Source organism: Euprymna scolopes, chromosome 22, assembly GCF_053919585.1.
Source record: "Euprymna scolopes isolate OS-2025 chromosome 22, ASM5391958v1, whole genome shotgun sequence".
Lineage (NCBI taxonomy): Eukaryota > Metazoa > Mollusca > Cephalopoda > Sepiida > Sepiolidae > Euprymna > Euprymna scolopes.
Window position 1 is genome coordinate 38,234,905 of NC_136503.1, and position 20,211 is coordinate 38,255,115.

The 20,211-nt window shown below is 39.7% G+C and overlaps 1 protein-coding gene and 1 long non-coding RNA gene across 3 annotated transcripts in view; one reads left to right on the top strand and one right to left on the bottom strand.

Annotated features, from left to right (window-relative positions):
* The window catches only part of LOC145243986 (uncharacterized), a 41,868-nt gene extending 32,678 nt beyond the window's left edge, over positions 1-9,190 (bottom strand). For both annotated transcript variants that reach the window (XR_013862977.1, XR_013862976.1), the window contains exon 1: positions 9,125-9,190. This is a non-coding gene — a long non-coding RNA (uncharacterized LOC145243986). The remainder of the gene's footprint in view (positions 1-9,124) is intronic.
* A 383-nt stretch (positions 9,191-9,573) lies between these two features.
* LOC145243985 (ras-related protein Rab-43-like) overlaps positions 9,574-20,211 on the top strand; it is a 144,064-nt gene continuing 133,426 nt past the window's right edge. The window contains exon 1 of the mRNA XM_080107127.1: positions 9,574-9,902. Coding sequence (XP_079963253.1) covers positions 9,705-9,902 — 198 coding nt within the window. The 5' untranslated portion in view covers positions 9,574-9,704. The remainder of the gene's footprint in view (positions 9,903-20,211) is intronic.

The window sequence follows — 20,211 nt, forward strand, 5'->3', positions numbered from 1 at the left end:
TTTTGGATCCTGCTTAAGAATAAGAGATGAGGTTGATGCATCAGCTTAGATATGGCAACAATACCCATACATGGGCGAATGGTGGCTTTGTAGAAGTATAGGATGCTTTCTGGTGTGATTAATTTTGTAGCATACTTGGCAGTATCCTCAATGTATTTGTTCCAATTCATGTTGCCTATGAATGTTTGGTTAAAAAATTTGAAAGATGGGCTTTCAGGTAGGGTATTATTTGTTTTGGCAATCAGTGGTTGAGAAGAGTTTTTTTTTTGTAGTTATTAAGGGACAGAAGCTTAGTCTTAGTAGAATTAAATTTTATCATCTACTTACAGCCCTATACCACTACCGACTGAAGATCATTTTCTAGAGTTTTTGCCATTGCATTGGATATGTGCACATTCGTTTTTCGCGAATGTCTATTACAGAGTGTGGTATCATCTGCAAATATATCCATACACAATTTTATCAGGAAAGTCATTTATGAATATTAGGAATAATAAAAGGTCAAGGGTCGAATCCTGGTGCACATTTGATTAACTATCATGTTGTTTAGATATATAGCTATTGAGGACAATTTGGATTTTTCTCTTGTCTAGGAAGGATCTGATTATGTTGAGTATTCATCCAGAAATACCATAGGATTTAATTTTCATAAGAAGCTTTTCATACCAGGCTTTGAATCTATCAAGAGCTGCAACTCCAACTTCCCCTGCCTTATCCAGTACATGGTATATGCACTCAGAGATGATGGTTAACATATCTGCAGTAGAATGAGCTTGCCTAAATCTATACTGTTGGTCAGAAAGAAGCTTCACATTTATAAGATGGTGGACTAATGCTTGATCAATCAAAGACTCAACGATTTTAATGAAGAGGGGCAGGAGACTGATGGGACAATAATTGAGCAGGTCAGTTCTTTCATCAGAATTCTTGAGTACTGATACAATGGAGGTAATTTTGCAGCTATCAGGGAAGCAAGATTTTGCTAGACATTTGTTGAAGAGCTTGAAGAGGACAGGGGCTAGTTCAGTAGAACATTTCTTAATTAGTATGACAGGGATGAGATCAGGCCCAGATGCACTGAAGGTATCTAAGTTTTTTATGATATCATGAAAATGAGAAGGGGTGATTTTCAAATCTACGAGTGTGGTTTCTGTCTACAAAGGGAAATTTCGAAATGAGTGGTTTGAAAAGTATAAAGTGGAGTTGAAGCAAATCGCCGGGCAAATAGGTCAGCTTTCTTCAGTTGCCGTGCAAGCAACCTTATAGTTGTTAGATAGTGGAAGAATTGTTGGTTGTCCATTATTCATCACACTATTACAATACCAAGATCTTTCGAGTCATTGCCGACTCACAGGATACTCAATACTCCAGTCTGCAGAGTGACTTAGATCAACTCCAATCCTGGGTAAACAACATGTGTATGCGGTTCCATGCAGAGAAATGTACAACGATGTATCAGGGAAAAACAATCGCAAGCATCCATACATCATGAGATACGGTGATAGTAGTTGTAGCACTCTGAACAAGACCAATGAAGAGAAGGATCTAGATGCGATCATTGACCAAAAGCTGTTGTTCACTAAGCATGTTGAAACTCATCAATAAGGCCAACCAGGTTCTCGGAACCACCCAAACACACTTTTACAGGTCTGGGCACATCTTTCTTGCTTCTCTATAAGTCCCCAATCTGCCCACGTTTGGAATACACCTGTAGCTTGGTACCCGAAACTAAACAAAAAGGATGCCCTGGAACGGGTCCAGTGTAGAGCAACAAGACTTGTACAGGGCATTTCCAATTTTGCCTCAGAACGCCTTGCCTACCTCAACTCTTGAATTTGGCAGAAAACGCACCAACATAATACAGACACTACAAGATAGTAAGGGGTTTACATAATGTCCCATATAACAGACCTTGCACCAACTGTGGCAATTCCTTGTTCGCTCCAGCCCTCAATCTATCCACCAGGGGATACAATCTGAAGATGTAGATACAACATCATCCTGGCTCTCGTGGTTAGTTCTTCTCAAGCAGAGTTACTCCTGTTTGGAATAGGCTAAGTTTCCACACTGTTAATGCCCCTTCAGTTATTGCCTTTAAGTCTTGCCTCGCAACAGAATGGAAGAACCACCAGGACCTACACCACTACCCAATTTTTCTACTGAACCAGTGATTCTACCCTCCTATTTTTTTTTTTTTTTCATGAACATACAGCGAATACCATTTGACACTCTTCGATGGAAGATGGTCAAACCTTGACATATGGTCTTAATACCCTTGTTGGGCAACCAATGACCTTTACTTAAGATAATTACAAATTTTTCAGAAATCACGAGTTCCTATTTGTTGCAACCTGATATGTTTCTAACGTCTTAATACTAATTAATCACTACATAATTGATTACATGTAAATACAAAAGAAATTAGATGTTTTGCTACAAAACAATATGGCTGCCAACGATTAAAATAGTTAATAGATTTTCAAAACTTTAAAAAGTAAATTAGAATTTTATTCCAAGACAGAAAATACATTTTAAGATCAACAATCCATTTTATCAACTAAAAAAAAAAAAAAAAAAAAAAAAAAAATGGCTGGTACTCATGGAGAGTGATCCGTGCTAAAATAATAACATTATTATTTAAAAAGCCATTCTTAACATGGGGAGGGGAGAGTGTTTTGTACCTATTCTGTACTTTAACCTTACAATTGAATAAAAAAAACATATAAAACTTTAATTAAACGTGGGAATACGATTTTAAAAATAGCGCGGATCACTTGTGGAAAAAAAACTATTTAGAGGGTAAAGTAGATTACCCGGTGATAGCGTAAGCTCCGAGGGGTTGCAAAGGATGCCCTAAGCGACCCCCCCTACTGGGTCGAGTAACAAGTTTTGTAGTACGGCGAGCGAGTAACTAATTTGTGCCAACCGTTCACCAGTAAGTCGTTAACAGAACTGGCGCTAGTCAGAGACACAATTCTTTTATAACAGAAGAATAGTGCCTCCCCCTACTCCTCCAAGTCTATAAGAGACTCGTTCTCTCAACCACTCAGATTAGAATTCCGCCCTCGAGGCCGGCGCCACCAAGTAAGCAATCTCCTTTTTTTATTTTTATTTTCTCACACACTCCCGACAAAAACGAGAAAAAAAAACAAAAGGTAGAAGAGAGAAAAGAAAAAGAAAAAGTTACATAAAAATGACAGACCACCAAAATACTTAATCAAAAAACAACTGTTAGTACAATATAGCAGTAGTCGATCAGTCCAGATATCAATCAAGCAGGCAGCAGGCTAGGTCTACCCCGTCGTTTTTTAAGGGGCGCACATTCTGGGCAATACCACTTTTGCCTGTTGGGAGGTTCTGAGTCGATACCGACACATCGGAAATGGTACCAATCGTCGCACGAGTCACACCCGATCATATTCTGATTCTGCTGCGGAGAGCTGCACAGGGGACACAACCAGACCTGCTCTTCAACACTAGGGGGTGAATCCAACGTCTCCCCTCCCTCCGCAACAGGAGGTCCTTCAGGAGTCCTAGAAAGCTCTAAGGGGTACAGATGTTTCAGGGAATGTACTTCCTCCAAGCCCTCCCCTTTTTGTACACGTGCTGCTCTAACGACACCATCATGGCCTGGAATCAGTTCAGTAATAGTTCCTAAGACCCAAAACGGTCTGGGTTTCAAAGGACTCTTAATCAGCACAACATCATCCTTCTGGAGGCGGGTTCTTGTACTGAGTCGGGATCGACCAGGAATCTTCCTTCCCAGCTCTAGCAGGTACTCCTCATACCATAGTTTGTGGAAATCTGTCAGACATTGGTCCCTAAGTTCCAAGGTTTGAATTAGCCTCTCCCTGCTGGGAGGCAACAAGGTTGTTCTATCCTCTCTATCCAGTCGTATCAATAGCCCGGGGCTCTGATTGGGCTTAAGGAACATATTAGGGGTAATTGGAGTAGCATTTTTGTCGGCTGACACCTGGTAAGTAAGAGGCCGGTTATTAACAGACCTCTGAATATCCGATAACACTGTCAGAAGGGTAAAGTAATCCAATCTACCCCTGCCAAGAATCTTAAATAGGCAATTCTTCATGGTCTTGATACATCGCTCCCATGTTCCTCCATACCAAGGAGAGAACAAGGGAATGGTTTTAAGTTTTAACTTACAAGGACCGTATTTTCTTTGATAGTCCGTAAAAAGAGAGAGACGATCGAAAATCTTTCCACTTCCTATAAACGTTTTCGCGTTGTCACTATAAAGGGTTTCGGGAACGCCATATCGGTTAGTAAATCGAACCAGTGCCTGGAAGAAAGAGGGTACGCTCATGTTGGGAACTACTTCAATGTGTATTGCTCTGATATTCAAACAAGTGAACAGGAGCAAGTACATTTTCGTATCTCGTTTCCCGTCACTCACCCAAAGATGGCCAGTAAAATCAATCCCAGTGTGTTGATAGGGGACTCTGAAATCGGTACGGTGCGACGGCAGGGCAGCAGCAGCATTCGGCGTCACTGGCGTTGAATTATAACGTTTACATCTGGCACAAACAGCCAGTACCTTATTCACAGCTTGTCGACCCTGCGGGACCCAATAACCGCTTCGCCTCAACTCCGCTAGAGTTGACCCAGTTCCAAGGTGGCAACACCTTTCATGACAATCTAAAATGATGAGTCTGGTAACAGGATGATGTTTCCCTATCAGAATGGGGTTTTTAACTTCATAACCAAAGTGGGAAGATTGGTTGATTCTTCCCCTAGATCGAATCAAACCGTCAGGGTCCAGAAAAAGATCCAGAGCACGAACCCTAACTGGCATGGGTTTACCACTCGGCTCCTTTAGGTACTCCACTTCCACGGGAAATTCTTGCCGTTGCACTGTCTTCATAAGGTAGATCGCTGCCTTAGAGTTGTAGTCCCATTGTCGATTAAATCGGATGGCTAGGAACTTAAACACCAAGGCAGTAACAGTCAGTAAACCAGAGAATGAGGAAAACCTCTGAAAAGGTATGGCCGAAGTGTACTCTTGATCATGGATCAAGGAACAATTTGCTGAACTGCGGGTCATTCGCTGGCATATCTCACTCAAACAGGGCATATCCTGTCCTGGCCATTGAGATATTCCTTCGCATAGCCAGGAAGGGCCTGAACACCAAAATTCCATCTTGGATTGGAACTTTCTCAATGTTAATCCTCTTGTTAACAAATCCGCCGGGTTGAGTGTACTATCAACATATCTGAAGAGAGTCTTCAAGCCATAGCGAGACTCCAACTCCACTTTCATCTGCAGAATGTCTTTAAGTCTATTTTTTGCAAAAACATTTTTGCTAGCCATGTTTTGAGATAAAATCCAGGACAAGACCACCTGTGCATCCGTGGCTATACACAAATTCTCGGGAACAAATCCTTCACAATTGTCCAGGATTGTGGGGAGACACTTGAAGGCGAGGAAAACGGCCATTAGTTCCAACACAGGCAAAGTCTTGTCCTTCATAGGTGCCACCTTAGCTTTCGCAAATAATAAGGATGACCGACCATTTTGTACGATATACACGGCAAACCCATATGCTTCCTTGGACGCGTCGCAAAACAGGTACATATCTCCAGGTAGCCCTGCCATAAGCGCCTTGCGCAAAAAACGGAAATCACTCAACCCTGAAAGGTCCTTGGCTAGCTCTCTCCAATCGCTCAAGATCGCTGGCTGGAGTGGATCATCCCAACCTGCACCATTCTTCCACATGGACCTGATTAGCACTCTACTGCGGATAGTAACCGGGAGACATAGGGACAACGGATCGAAGACCTTAGCTGACTCTGAAAGAACACCTCTCTTAGTTGTCACGTCAGGATTGCACTTTACCGGAGCGACATACAACTCCTCCGAATGTGGGGAGTATCGGTAGCCCAGTACTCTCTCCCACTCCTCTTCATGGATACTTAGAGTACCATCCTCCTTCATCCTATTGCGGAGCGCCTGACTGTTTGAGTTGCATGACTGGATAATAAAGCCCCCTTCCAGCAAACGCTCTCTAACAAGGGAATACAATGTAGTAAGCTCACTCGCGTCTGCCACGGATGCCACAAGGTTATCCACATAAAACCGGTCCTCCATCATTCTGCGGCAAGCATCTTGAGGGTATTTTGCCGCATGTAATTTTAAGATGCACCCCAACACAAATGGGCTGGAAGTAAACCCGAATATCAAGGTGGTATAGCGGAAGCAGCGCAAACAATTTCCTTGTTTAAGAAAAAAGCAAAACCGGTTCCTATCCGCCTCCAGCTTAAGCCGAATCATTAGGAAGGCTCGGCGAATGTCTGCTAGTAGCACATAATTGTTGGCTCTAAAGGCCAGCAACAACTTCAAGATGTCCCCTGTTAAGTTAACGCCAGAATATGCTGCTTCGTTCAGCGATAATCCATCTCCTGTCTTCAAACTACAGTTGAACACTGGTCTTATCCTGGTAGTTGCCGTAGGGTCCGACTTGAAAACTGGTCTATGTGGTATCCACACATATTTGTTGAACTCCTGAGGGGAGACAAAAATCTCTTCAATTATACCGTCCTCCTGTTGCTGACGAAACACCTCCAAATATTCATCATATATTTTTCTTTTAGTCAAGTTTGCTGCTACCCGGTCTAAAACATGCAAGGAAGTTGCATGATTAGAGGGTACTCTGGCTAATCTATCGTGATGCCAGGGGAGCTCCACATAATAGCTTCCATCCCGAAGCTCTACCGTTTCCTCAAATCGCTTCATCTGAACTTTATCGTAATCAGAAAAGTCCTCCTGACTGGGAAGCCCCAGAGATTCCAACGTAAACATTTGTTCTAGTCCTCTTTGTACCATACTGTCAGGAAAGCACTCCGCCATGGGATCCAGGTATGTTGATTGTGTGTCTAGGACAAAACATAAATGTGATGAATCGACCTGGGGGGTATGTTCCATTACCGAATTAAACGAGAGGTGAGTAACCTCAGAGAGGGGCTTATCTTCCAAGAAAAAAGAGTCCACTGCTCCAAACGGGACCAATCCAGGCGGGGTTGCAAAGGCCCATCCATTCAAACACGGGATCAGCTTTAAGGAGTCCAGGTGTTCAATCAGGTCTAACCCAATTATTCCCTTGATCGGTATTAAATCCTTTCCGGTCTCAAACTGGCCGGCCAAAGCATATTTTGCATCCTGAAAGACACGCAATAGAGATTCCAGGTTGGCCACTCGAACCGACAAGTCCATACCATCGGCTACCAAGACAGGAGATGTCACTGTCCTTCCAGAACCCAAGTCAACTCCCAGGACTACCTCTGTGAACCCACGCTGACACTCACCTAGAAAGGTAGACAATCTCAGCTGACAATTGACACCAAGGGTTTCGATTGGGCACAAAGTTCTCAGTACATCTGCCGCCAGATATGTCCGCCCGCTACCCGTGTCCAGTAGGCAATTCACTGACACTGTCTTTGGTCCACAAGAGAATGTAACTGAGAGAATGGGTGGCAACGTGCGGGAATACCCGGTTGAAGTTGCATTGTTCACATCCACATGAAAAGAAGGAGTAATAGCGTTCCCCCTACCAAACTTTTGAGACGTATTCTGTCTTACTGTTGATGTAACTGCAGTGGAGACACCGCCCTTAATCTGCAATCTCTTTATTGCTTCTCCAGTTAGTCTCAATATGGAGGACAAAGGTGGCACCCGTCTATTTGTTAGCGCTATTATCTCGCCTTTCAGTTCGAGAGGAAATTTCCTAAACAGAATCTTAGCCATCAGTCTGGCTCCGCCAGAATCGTCCACAGAAAAGTCACACGAAAAGGAATTCCCCAGCTCTTCCAACAGCGATGCCGTCCTGGAAACGAAGTCCCCCAGCTCAAAAAGGGCTCCACCTTTCTTTGGTACATAGTCCAGAATATCCTGGAATATTTGGTCAATGATTTCATCCAGGTCCAGATACTCCCTCTTCAGTATAGCCATGGCTTGCTGGTAATTGGTGTCAGTGCAACTCAGGTGATTTACCAGCCTCAAGGCTCTGTCTGAGAGTGAACACTTCAAGAAGTTCAACCTCTCGGTATCATTGGCCATGCCGATCACGCAGTTCTCAAACCTAGTCAAGAAGTTTCTGAAACTCATGCGGTCGGACTCCATTTCCTGTCCGCTAAATGTAGGCCCTGTGATCTGTATACGTGGGGGTTTAACAATGAAGGAAGAACCTCTCCCGGTAGTTGCAGAAGCCCTTGAGAACTCAAAGGCAGATTCTGAGTAAGGGCTGGGCTCTGGCTGTCGGTATGCTTGATCCAAATCGCCCAAGTCTTCATAATAATCCTTTAGTTGAGGCAGCCAAGCACCCTCAATCTCGGCAGGTGTACTCTCATCAAAGGAGCCTAACTCCAGCTGTGTGATACAAGTCTCTAACTCGACAATGAATTGTTGAATCTCCGTCCTTAAGAATGAGTACGCCGATGACCTAACTCCATCACGACACATCTTCAGTCGTCCCTGAATCTTCTGAGTCAATGACTCCCTTCTGCGTAGGAGCTGCTCTTTCGTGACGTTCATGACAGTAGTTAACCGACGAAAGAGTAAGCACCAAATGGCTGAAGGCAAAGGGAGATATTTGACCGGTATCTATGATACGATTGAGCATACACTGAAATTAATTCTGTGATCCCAACTACCTGAAGAGTATGTTTGATATATATTTTTTTACCTGTTGTTAGAAACGAGGGCACCGGCACCAACTAACCGGTTTATTTATTTCGTAAGCACGCCCGTGCGCGCACACAACATACACATAAATATAAACTAAAACAAGAAATTTCAATAAAAATCTTATCAAAAAATAATAATTGCTACTCGCAAGAAAAATATTTCGAGACTTCTGCAGTTTACGAACCGTGCTAATTTTAGATAAGATTTTCAAACTAGATTAAATTTTTATAGTATCTTTTGTTTATTCAATTGTTAGGGAAAGTATAGAATAATTAACAAAACCTCCCTCCCTCTCCACGTTAAGAATAGGTTTCTAAATAATAACGTTATTTCCGCACGGTCCGTGAACTGCAGAAGTATTTAAATATTTAAAAAGTTATATTCAAAATCCACGGATTTTCTTTTTAAAAAAAAAAAAGGACATGTCACCTCTCAAACGAGTGTAAAAAGACGCGCCTGTAGAAATGTCACGTGACAAATGTCATAATCTTTCCCTCTCTCTTTCTCTTTCTCTCGCTCTCTAAATTGGCACGCTATTAGAGGCAGTGAACCATTGTAGGAAGTGCCGAGCGAGTGAGCAACACTGATCATGACGTCATTTCCATGTGGTTGGTTACACGGCAGGAGAATTACTGCAGAGGTCTGCCATGGCCTAACGTGAAAAAAAGGAAAAAAAGAAAGAAAAACAACAATTCAAAACAAAGTGTGGTGAGTCAAGATCACCATCATACGAACAGACAGTGGAACTCCAGTTGGACTACTGCACTGAGTGGGATGCGGGAGCTGGACGGACCTCTCCTCTGAAACGCACACGCAACAATACGTTTGTGATATTTACACACACACGCACACAATAATAATAATAATAATAATAATAATAATAATAATAATAATAATAATTATCAATCAATTATACATTCGTGATATTTACACACGCATACACACACAAGCGATCTCACTGACTGATCACATAATTTTTTTTTTTTTTTTTTTTTTTTTTTTGACAACCATGGCGTACCATTCCCATCTCGACCCGGACGATTCATTTGATTATCTATTTAAAATCGTCCTAATTGGCGATGCTGGAGTTGGGAAAACATGTGTTGTCCAGCGCTTCAAATCCGGTACCTATTTGGAAAAACACGGCAGTACTATAGGGGTTGACTTTACCATGAAGACCCTACAGATTGACGGGAAACTCGTTAAGGTAAGGCGGACATCCATCGACCCACCTGTTTTTATCTTATCCATCATTCAATATCATTGTCTTTTTTTCTTTAACATGTCTTTTTCGCCACGTTTACTTGAAATTTGACGCACCAACTTTTGCCTGCAAAACGATTTTTAGTTTCGTTATTACGAACAGAGAAAAATAAACAGCAAGCTTACATCTGCCGGATCTAAAAGTTGTTGATCCTGTTTTTCTTATATTTGTTTTCGTTTCGTTGTCTTAAATATTGTGTATATTTACTTGCCTCCTCACGGGGAGACACAAGGTCGGTTTTTAATGTGGGGAAATCCAGCTCCCCAAAAGGGGTATTCTGAATAGGATCAAAAATAAAAATTGTCTCAGTCTAGAAGGATTTCTCCTCCATTGACCAAGGACAGAAAAGGTGATCAGTAGTAGTACTGATGCTAAACTGTAGCATCAGAACAGATACTACACTGTGATATTGCCGGTGTCTTAAACATTGTTAGTCAAACATTCAAATAATAAGGTTCTTGTGCAGACTTGCAGCTTTGTTACCGCGCTATTTTTTTTTATTTATTTATTTTATTTATTTATTTTTTTTTTTAATATTTTCAAATTAAATTAAATTTTTACGATATATTTTTTAACGTTATTATTCCAGCGCCGTAACATAGATTTTCATGGCAAGTGCTCGACTGCTCGACTGCTCGACTCGACTGAACCCCAATCTACGGTTCCATCCTTGTCAAACTTTCACACAAAATATTCAGCTAGCTACAACCACTATGTACGATCCACCCCTCTCTATCTGTGCCTGAATCTAAACACAAATTCCATGAACAAAGCTTCTTTCCCAGAATCACCTGTCTATGGAACAGTTGGAACACTGTTCTGCTGCTGGTCTGCTTAGTGCTTCCCGGTTGAGTACAAATCCAATGTAAACAAGTTCTTGTCGAGCCATTCACATAAATAATCAAATTCTACCCAATTTACACCATTAACGATTACTAAACTACCTCCTTACATTCATTGACCCTTATCCTCGAGTAGCCTTCTGGCCTTGATAGGTGGGGGACTTCCAAGTAAAAAAACAAAAAAAAAAAACAAAGAAAAAAAGATGCACAAGTAACAACAATAATTATATACTCCTGGTTCAGGAATTTATACTTTTTATCTGAGCAAGTCCACCCTTCCAAGTATTATCTCTTCCTTTCGGAGAGGAATGAGTTAACCAACCTACGGGACCGGTCAGATTATTTTTGTCCCAATCTAGGATGTCTCTTTTTAAGGAATTAGATTGCACACATCAAGCCGACCCTGAATCTGTCTTCGTAGGAGACAGATAATCTATTTGTAGTTTTCTCCTCACGAGGGTAAAATTGGACGCAAAGCCGATTATTATCCAGAATTCCCCCCTATATTAAAAAATAAAAAAACGTATCCGCGAAGGAAAGAAAATAACATATTCCAAAATTCACGTAAATTGATCCAGTAGTTTTATTTTTATAAACACAAGACAATCCTTTTAAATCGAATTTGAGTTTTTCCAATGTCTCCATATTAAGAATGGTTTTCTGAAATCTCGCAAGTTTGAATTATTTGGAGTTATTCCCCTTGTTTATTGAGCTTGTTTCCAAATTGGCGTCGCGATATCGCTGTTGTTCGTTTAGCCACAAAATTTGGTTTTCTGATTTTAAAATAAAACTACTTAATCAATTTACAGTATTTTTTGGTGCATTTTATTTTCTTTCTGTCACTGGTACGTACATCATAGAGATTTTTCTTTAGTTTTTGTTTTTGTATTTTAATATTGGATCAATTTTGGACAAGCACACAGATGTCAAATTATACTAAATATTTAATCAGATCGAAAGCGATATTATCTTAGACACCGCTATTCCAAATTCATAACATCAAGCGATCATCAATAGACTGCCTCTTCTGCACCAAGCATTCATGATTAAAAAAAAAAAAAAAAAAAGCGGTACTAATGCAGAGTCTCTCTGCACTAGTACCGCTTCTGCAGAGAGTGATCTGGACGTAAATAATAACGTTATTATTTAAAAAGACATTCTTAACATGGGGAGGGTGTTTCTTTCGTACCTATTCTATACTTCAACCTTACAATTGAATAAAAAAAAACATATAAAACTTTAATTAAACTTGGAAATACGATTTAAAAAAAAATAGCGCGGATCACTCTCTGCACTAGCACCAAAAAAAAAAAAAAAAAAAAAAAAGCGTCCCGTAAAATTCTAAAATTTAAATTATTCCAATAAGAAATAATTTTTTTAATGAAAATTAAAAATCACGTAAAAATGGAAGGTATTATTATACAAACACCGTGACAGCGAATTAGTAAAAACAGACGTAGTATTCTGTTACGTTTCGGTGTGCTGAACACGAATCTGAAAACTGGGTTAGGGTTAGGGTTAGGGTTATTATTAATAATTCGCTGTCACGGTATTTGTATAAATTTACCAAATGGAATTTGGTGGACCTGTACGAGAGTGCCAAATGTGCCCAGTGCCCACCCTCTAAAAATGCGTGTTTTTCATTTTTTTTTTTTTTCGGACGATTATCATAAATTACAGACTTAAGTATAATATTAGCAGAAATTTTTTTGAAAATAAATAAATTTTATGACTTTTAAGAAGGAGGTTCAGTTATTCGTTCTAATCACGTGATACGTCGGTGAAGAAATGGACAGTAAGTCAGGTAGCACTGAAGCAGAACGTTATAACGAGAAAGTGGACCCCCCCCCTTTTAAAAGTCATTAAATTTAATTTTTTTTCATTTTTTTTTTTTTTTTTGTGCTAATATGATACTTAAGTCTGTAATTTATGATAATCGTCGGAAAATGTTAAAAAAAAAAAAAGATATAAAACACGATTTTTATAGGGTGGGCAGCGTGGGCACTCTTGTACAGGTCCGCTTGGAATTTTTACGTGATTTCTGAAAACTCTAAAATAAATTGAATAAAAAAAAAAAAATCGATTTTTATTTTTTAAATATAATTATTTTTCATATGCAATCTTATCAGTTTGGAACCATTTAAATTATACGTATAAAATTTGTTTATGACTGTTTGGTACGAAAGAATAAGTCCACTGATGGCGACCCACGGCCACGAATTCGGAATAGCGGCGACTAGATCACATAATTCAATATTGCTGACCTCAAAGCTGTCCTTGTAGATTTTGTTTTTACTATTATTTCTGAATCCACCCGGATACATTACACAGATATTTGTGATTTAATTAATACGTCATTTTGTGTTGGAAAAATGTCCGTTTTAAACATGAGTGCACCAATTTAAGTTTTACAATGTGTATTGTTTAATATTGAGGTTTGATTTACAATAGACAGAGGTAGTACGAAAATTGATCAAAAACAAATTTATAAGAAATAAATGTAATCGAAAGCAATATCTTTTACCTAGCTGGATAAGTTTTTAGTGTTTTACTGTTTTCACTTACTTTAAAACGTTTATTCGGTTCGAAAAAAAGGTGTCGAGCGAGCACTACGTGAGAATAAGATGGCCGCGATATGACTCTTATATCTTTGAAGTCTCGATAATTGTTCAAAAATAGAAAATTAAACAAAATACTAGTAGAGACTCAGACCCACCCAATAAATGTTGCTGTGACATTTGTTTGGTGAATTTTGTATCAGTATTTTGTTTAATTTTCGAGTTTTTAACTGATTCTCGAGCTTGTCGAGTTTTTAACTGATTCTCGAGCTTGTCGAGTTTTTAACTGATTCTCGAGCTTGTCGAGTTTTTAACTGATTCTCGAACCTCCGAAGGAGAAACGTTGATGGCGCTATCTTTGTTTTTGTTTTAACATAAACGCTCAGCACTACTTGCGTTCACACTCAAAACAGTGGCGCTGTTTTAAGTATAAAACAAACCCAGATTATGACATTAAGAACGTTTTGCAGTTAAAATTAATTTAGTATTTTATATACGGTTGACAAGAAAGTTCCTGCGGTTTTTAACTTTCAAATTCAGATGAATATATCTCAGCTCAAACAAAAATTTATTGATCGAAATCGAATCACTATCAGAATCAATATACTTTTAACAACGTAAAAAAAAAAAAATGATGCCAGTAACGCAAAAATTGAAATCGCCGAAGATGCTTTTGATATTGCTTAGGGTTTTGAAGTATTTCTTACGCAGAAAGTTATCGAGGCTTGAAAAAGTGGTAGCCGGTAGGTGAGAGGTCTGGAGACTATGGTGGATGAGGCAGAGTTTTGTCGCCTAATTCATTCAACTTCTGCAGGGTCATCCATTTGTTGACAGTATTTTTCCACCGTAATGGTTGCACCTACATTCAAAAAACTGTAATGGATGAAACCAGTCATAGACCACCAAACAGTCAGCTCTCGGTGGAAGCCACATTGTGATTCTGGGATGACAAGATCAAAAACAGTCTCCAGAAGTCGGGTGAACATGATCTTAGACATTTTACTGACCAGCAATCCAGAATGAACCGGTGGAGATGCAGGAGGAGGTGAGTTTCGCCAGAGTTAAGGATCTCAGCGGGTATGCTGAGATCCTTAACTCTGGGATCCTTGTTGTTTTTTAGGTTGTGAATGGTCTCCTTCACTTCGTTGATGGATGGTGGTTTGTCCAGCATGGGAATGAACGGCAGAGTTGGGAGATCATTAATAAGGGAGGGATCGGTGGCATTGATCTTATTAAGCAGGCAGGCATTCAACCCATCTTTCCAGGATATCGCTTTTCTCTTTGATGAGAGCACCATCCTTACCACACACATGGTGCATGGAACGTTGCCTTGGACCATGGGACATCTTTACCACCTCGTAGAAACTGTGGGTGTCATCAAGGTCAACACAGCTTTGGATCTCCCTAGTCTTCTTCAGCCACCATTCATTCTCCATCCGGCGCAATTCTTGTTGCACCATGGCACGGAGAGAGGAGAAATACTTGCAGAGTGTGGAAGATGCTGGATTTCTAAGAAGGGTATCATGAGCAGCATTTTTCTATCGTATGAGGAATCTGATGTCTCTTGCACAATCGTCGAACCAGGCCTTGTGTCGCTTCTCAGAGTAGCCAAGAATGGATTCTGAGGCACCATGAAGAGCGGTTGAGATTTCTTTCCATTCTGCTGTGAGGGTAGTAGTGGTCACAACAGGGGCAGGGAGGGACTCGACAATGGCATCACACATTTTGGCTGAGATTGCTGGATTCCATAGAGAAAACAGATTGAGTTGCTGTCTTGGCTTCTGCCGATGGGTAGGTGGACATACATTTAGCTGGAGACTTGAGCGAATCAGGCAGTGATCAGATATAACCCATAGCCATTTATCTAATTCTCAATGAAAAAGTAGATGTGATGTTTTATGACCTAAGGACAGGATCTTGCATAGCTTGCCCTTTGAATCATGGATCATCTATTCAATACTAATGAGGATACATTGGATTTTTTTTTTATTATTCTTGGCAATCAGTCTGACAGAGCCTGGATCATTTTGAAGTCAGTGGCCTTGTTTCTGTGGGATTATGATATAATTGTGTGCTGTCTTAGGAGTTATATTATTGCTAATCACCTAAAGGACTCCCGCTGTGAAATGCCAGTATTTTTTGTAGGTCAGCGTGTACTTTCTCTAGCGCACTACCTTTTCAAATCCACCCCCCATCTGACCTGAAGAGGAGGTGAATAAATTTACTATCAAAACTCTCTGGAACTTGTTTACTTTTTCTTTTCTTTGTGAATTAGTGACCAGATTTATAAGATGCTTGCTCAAAGTATATTTAAATGTCTGCATGTTGGTACAGTTAGGGAAACAAGAAGCAGGAAGGGAATTCCAAAGACAAGGGGCTCAAGAAAAGGAGCTTTTAGAGTAAAAAGCCTTCTGGCATCTAGGGACTTCTACAGGGAAGAGGTCTGATTTTAATGCTTCTATTGGGTTGGTTGAAAGTAGTTCCATTGAGGGGAGCACAAGTGCAAGATCGGTGGAGTACATTGCGTTGAAGTACTTGTAAAACAAGTGCAAGGATGCAATAATGTGGCGATGGAACTGAATTCCAGATGATCTTGAGAAACAATTGAATTCTTTGGGAATCAGGTACAACATCATCATACTTCAGAAGTCGCTCTGCTTGGCACAGCAGTCATCCTGTGACAGGTGCTTTCTATCTAATTGACACTTTGACTATGCTCACTAACTTTGGTGTAAAAATCGACTGTTGGGTGAAAAATTAACCAGTGTAAAGCATCACAGCATTGTGAAGTTATGGAACACATTATTAGTAATAATAATAATAATAATAATAATAAATACAATTTTAGCTGGGAACAAAGAATAATATCTGTTCTGATATTATGCTTCATCTTTTCTGTCTTCGGTAAGTGGAGGAGAAATCCTTCTACACTGAGGTAATTTTTATTTCTGTTTGTATCCAAAGTGCCCCTTTTTGGGGAGTTGAATTTTTACCCACATTAAAAACCGACCTTGTGCCTAACTCTGCCCTCGTGGAGAGGCAAGTGAGTAGGAACAATAATAATGTGTAAAGTCTCTTAGAGGCGAGAAATACACCCAATCACATGGGAAGTGGTCACACAATTTTATTAATATAGAAGGTGTGGACGATATTTGTTTGCAAAATTATTGTCTAGGGAAAAAGAAGTTTAATTTTTTTAGATTTATTTAATCAAACTTGTTCTGTTCATTTCATTTGATGAACCCATTTTTTTGTTTTATTTGGATTCTTTGGAATGTTATTTTCGCAATGTTTCGGTCGATGTAACCTCCGACTTTCTTCAGGTGTATCTTTTTGAACTTGTGAATCTGCACCGAATTTCAAACAAAACCCTTTATTTTATTATTGGAATCCTTTGAGATGAGTAATTTGTATATGTATTTATTTGTGGACTGTTATCCTTATCTTCATAGTTGTTGTTTCGTGACGTTTCGATTAGCTATTCCCCTGGCCTTCATTAGGTGGTTAACTGTGATGGGATAGGAATGCTGAAGGCATTGAATCTCTGCAGTTTGATGTGAGCATTGTCTGAAGATAGCAGTTTCAATCCTACCCAAAGCCGGCCAGATGATTAGTGGTGAGATAACAACTATAGAAAGCAGTAATTACTGAGGATACAGTTAAGAGACTCAGCATTCCTATCCCATTGAAGGCCAGAGGAATAGTTCGCTGAAACGTTGTGAAACAACAACTATGAAGATGAGGATAACTGTCCGCAAGTAAATAAATAAAAACCTTTTATTTAATCCATATGCTCTTGTTTCGTCAGCCATGACTAGGTAGAAGTTCCAAGTAATTTGCAATTATATTTTTGAGTGTCACTCACACTTAGGATTGAATCTTCAACCTCCAGAAGAGTGTAACCCATGGCGCAGTGGTAAGATTCAGTTGTAAAGTGACACTTTTTTGGAGGTTGAAGGTTGAATCCTCAGTGTGAGCAACACTCAAAAATACAATTGCAAATTACTAAGGTATCCTATCCAGTTATGGCTGAGGTATTCCGTTCAAAATTCCAAACAGATTTTCAAGTTCAACAGGAAAAATCCCAAGTTCAATAAGATACACCTAAAGAAGCTCGGAGATTACATGGACCGAAACATGAAAATAACTCTCAAGATGAAAATAGTAGTTCATAGAATCCAAATAATATAAATAATCAATTCTCATCTAAAAAATTTAGAAACTTATTTTTGGCTTTGATGACTGCCTTGAAGCAACCTCAAAATGAACCATAGGACTTTGTTATGTCTTCTGACTTAAACCCACAAAAACTCTGGTGATCCTAATGTTTACTTCATCCTTTGTGTTGCCGCTGGATCTTTTGATGCCTTGTTTTATTGTGCCCTACACAAAGAAGTCAAGGGGGTTGAAGTCAAGCAAGAAGGGAAGAAACTATTAGAATAGAAGGCTTTCTGGCGTCTAGTGATCTCTACAGTAAAGGGGGGTGATTTTGTTGCTTGCTGGGCTAGTTTGGAATATGTATGTTGAGGGAACACAAATGTTACGAGTTTGTCAGAGCACATTCCATAAAAATACTTGTAAGACAGGTAGAGGGATGCAACATTGCGGCGATGAGACAGGAGTTGGAGTTTGGTTGATAATATGGGAAATATTAGGTTGGAGACTCTTTCTTGAAACCTGTCTTAGAGGGAGAGACTAGTTGTGGGTTTCACCACTTCACTCAGAACGCAGATGCAGCCATGATGAGGCCTTCAGACAAAAAGGTGGAGTGGCATGACATCACCTTCACTGCTGATCACACTGATTGGAAATCAGACTTTTATACAGGTTCCAAGCAAATACTGCTGTTTGTATGTGGTCAGGGAGGTACAATAAATGTAAAAAAAACAAAAATGGTGGAGACTTCACTGAAACAATCAAAACATGGCTAAGAAAGTGCATTTCTTTACCTAGTTAAAGACTAAATTATATTTACATATTATTAATACTGTTTTCTAATCTGAATAATTTGCAAACCTGTTATGTCCTGGACAGCAACAAACTTAGGTAACTCATTCAAGTTTTGCAAACAACTTGTATTTTTCACTCCGGAATATCATAGCTGACAAGTAAGTTGATGACATGTTGTTGTTTGCTGGGGAAAAGGGTCTTAGCAGATTCAATTCTTAGATTTCTGATAACGAGGTGGATCAGAAAAAATTGGGTTTTATTTGGTGAGAATTAGAGTAACTATAGCCTTGTACGAATTTCTGCTTGGCACATTTTATTTTTTTAGCAACGCCAATATAAACAAGTACCAAAAATATCGCTGATTTTTTTTTTTTTTTTTTTATCGATGTACCGGCTACAAGCCAAGAATTGCAATTTCCGAGTTGACCAGGAAACACTGGATTAATAGAACAAACTATTTGTGAAATGAGGCACCCTGAGTTGCAGACGCATCTCCTAAAAAGAATGAGCCGTACTGACACTTCAAGAAGCATTAAGCATAGGCAGAACGCATGAAGTTTCCACGAAGCGACAGGAAGCAACTGGCCGAGATTCAAGGAAAAGAAAAACACAAGTAGATGCTATAAAACACACCAAATGCAGAAGGTGTGGCAGTAGGCAGTCACACTTAAAAGACAAATGTCCCGCATGTGGTACTACATGCTCAGCATGTGTAAGACAGAATCATTAGATAAGGGTGTGTCTTAGTAAAAAAAGGGAACAAAAACAAAGAAGATCACTAGCACTTGTATCCCCTCAATATACAGACCCCCGACAAACCTATCGAGCAGCCAGATTCTGCCTTTTCACTATAAAAGTTTTTAGATGCCAGAAAGTCTTCTATTCTTATAGCTTCTTTCATTGGACTGCTAAACTTTGGAATTCCCTCTCTGTTTCCTGCTTCCATGATTATACTAACATGCAGAAATTTATATGTAAGGTGAGCAGAAATCTTGATCATGTCCTTACATAGTCCCCTCTAGACATGGTCTGAAATAGTAGCGCCTTACGTTCAAGTGGTAATATGCCTTGTTTGGGGAGGACAAGAATTAACAAAAAAACAAAAAAAACTGCCCACATAACAAATAAAGAAACAAAAAGCCAAGATTACGTTTCTGAATTTTTGAGATGAGGATTGATTATTCGTATTCTTTGTATTTATTCGACCACTCTTCCCATCTTGAGTGTTATTTTCACAACATTTCAGTCGATGTAACCTCTGACCTTCTTCAGGTTTATTTTGTTGAACTCTGGAATCTTTTTTATTAAACTCTGGAATCTGCACGGAATTCTGAATGGAACACTTTATTTAATCCATGGGAGTTGCATGCTTTCGTTCTGTCAGCCATGACTGGGTAAAAGTATTTTGAATGTCGCACACACTAAGGATTGAACCTTAAACCTCCAAAAGATTGTTACTTTACAACTGAGTTTTATCAAGTACTTTAACCAGTGCACCATGAGTCCTTGCATAGATAACTCCCATGATGAGAATAGTAGTTTGAAGTATCCAAAAATTGCAGATTTTCTCATAAGATTCCCCTGCTGACCAGCCAATGTTGACACTGGAGCTGAAGGCAATACTCTTCTCTTGCATACATTCCCAGATAAATTCAGCCCCTGGACAGCCATTCCTTGATTCTACATGTTATGAGCTAGCAATTCTAAATGTGTATAATGGATCAAAACAAGGCTTAGCATGCCATCCATCAAGCTGACTCCTGCTAGATATTATATCTATCAGGAATCGGCTCGATGGATGGCATGCTGAACCTCGGGCACTGACAATGGGCCTTAATGGAATACTATACTTATGAATATTAGGTAGGCCGTATAGGCGTGATAGCTTGCTCCAGTCATACG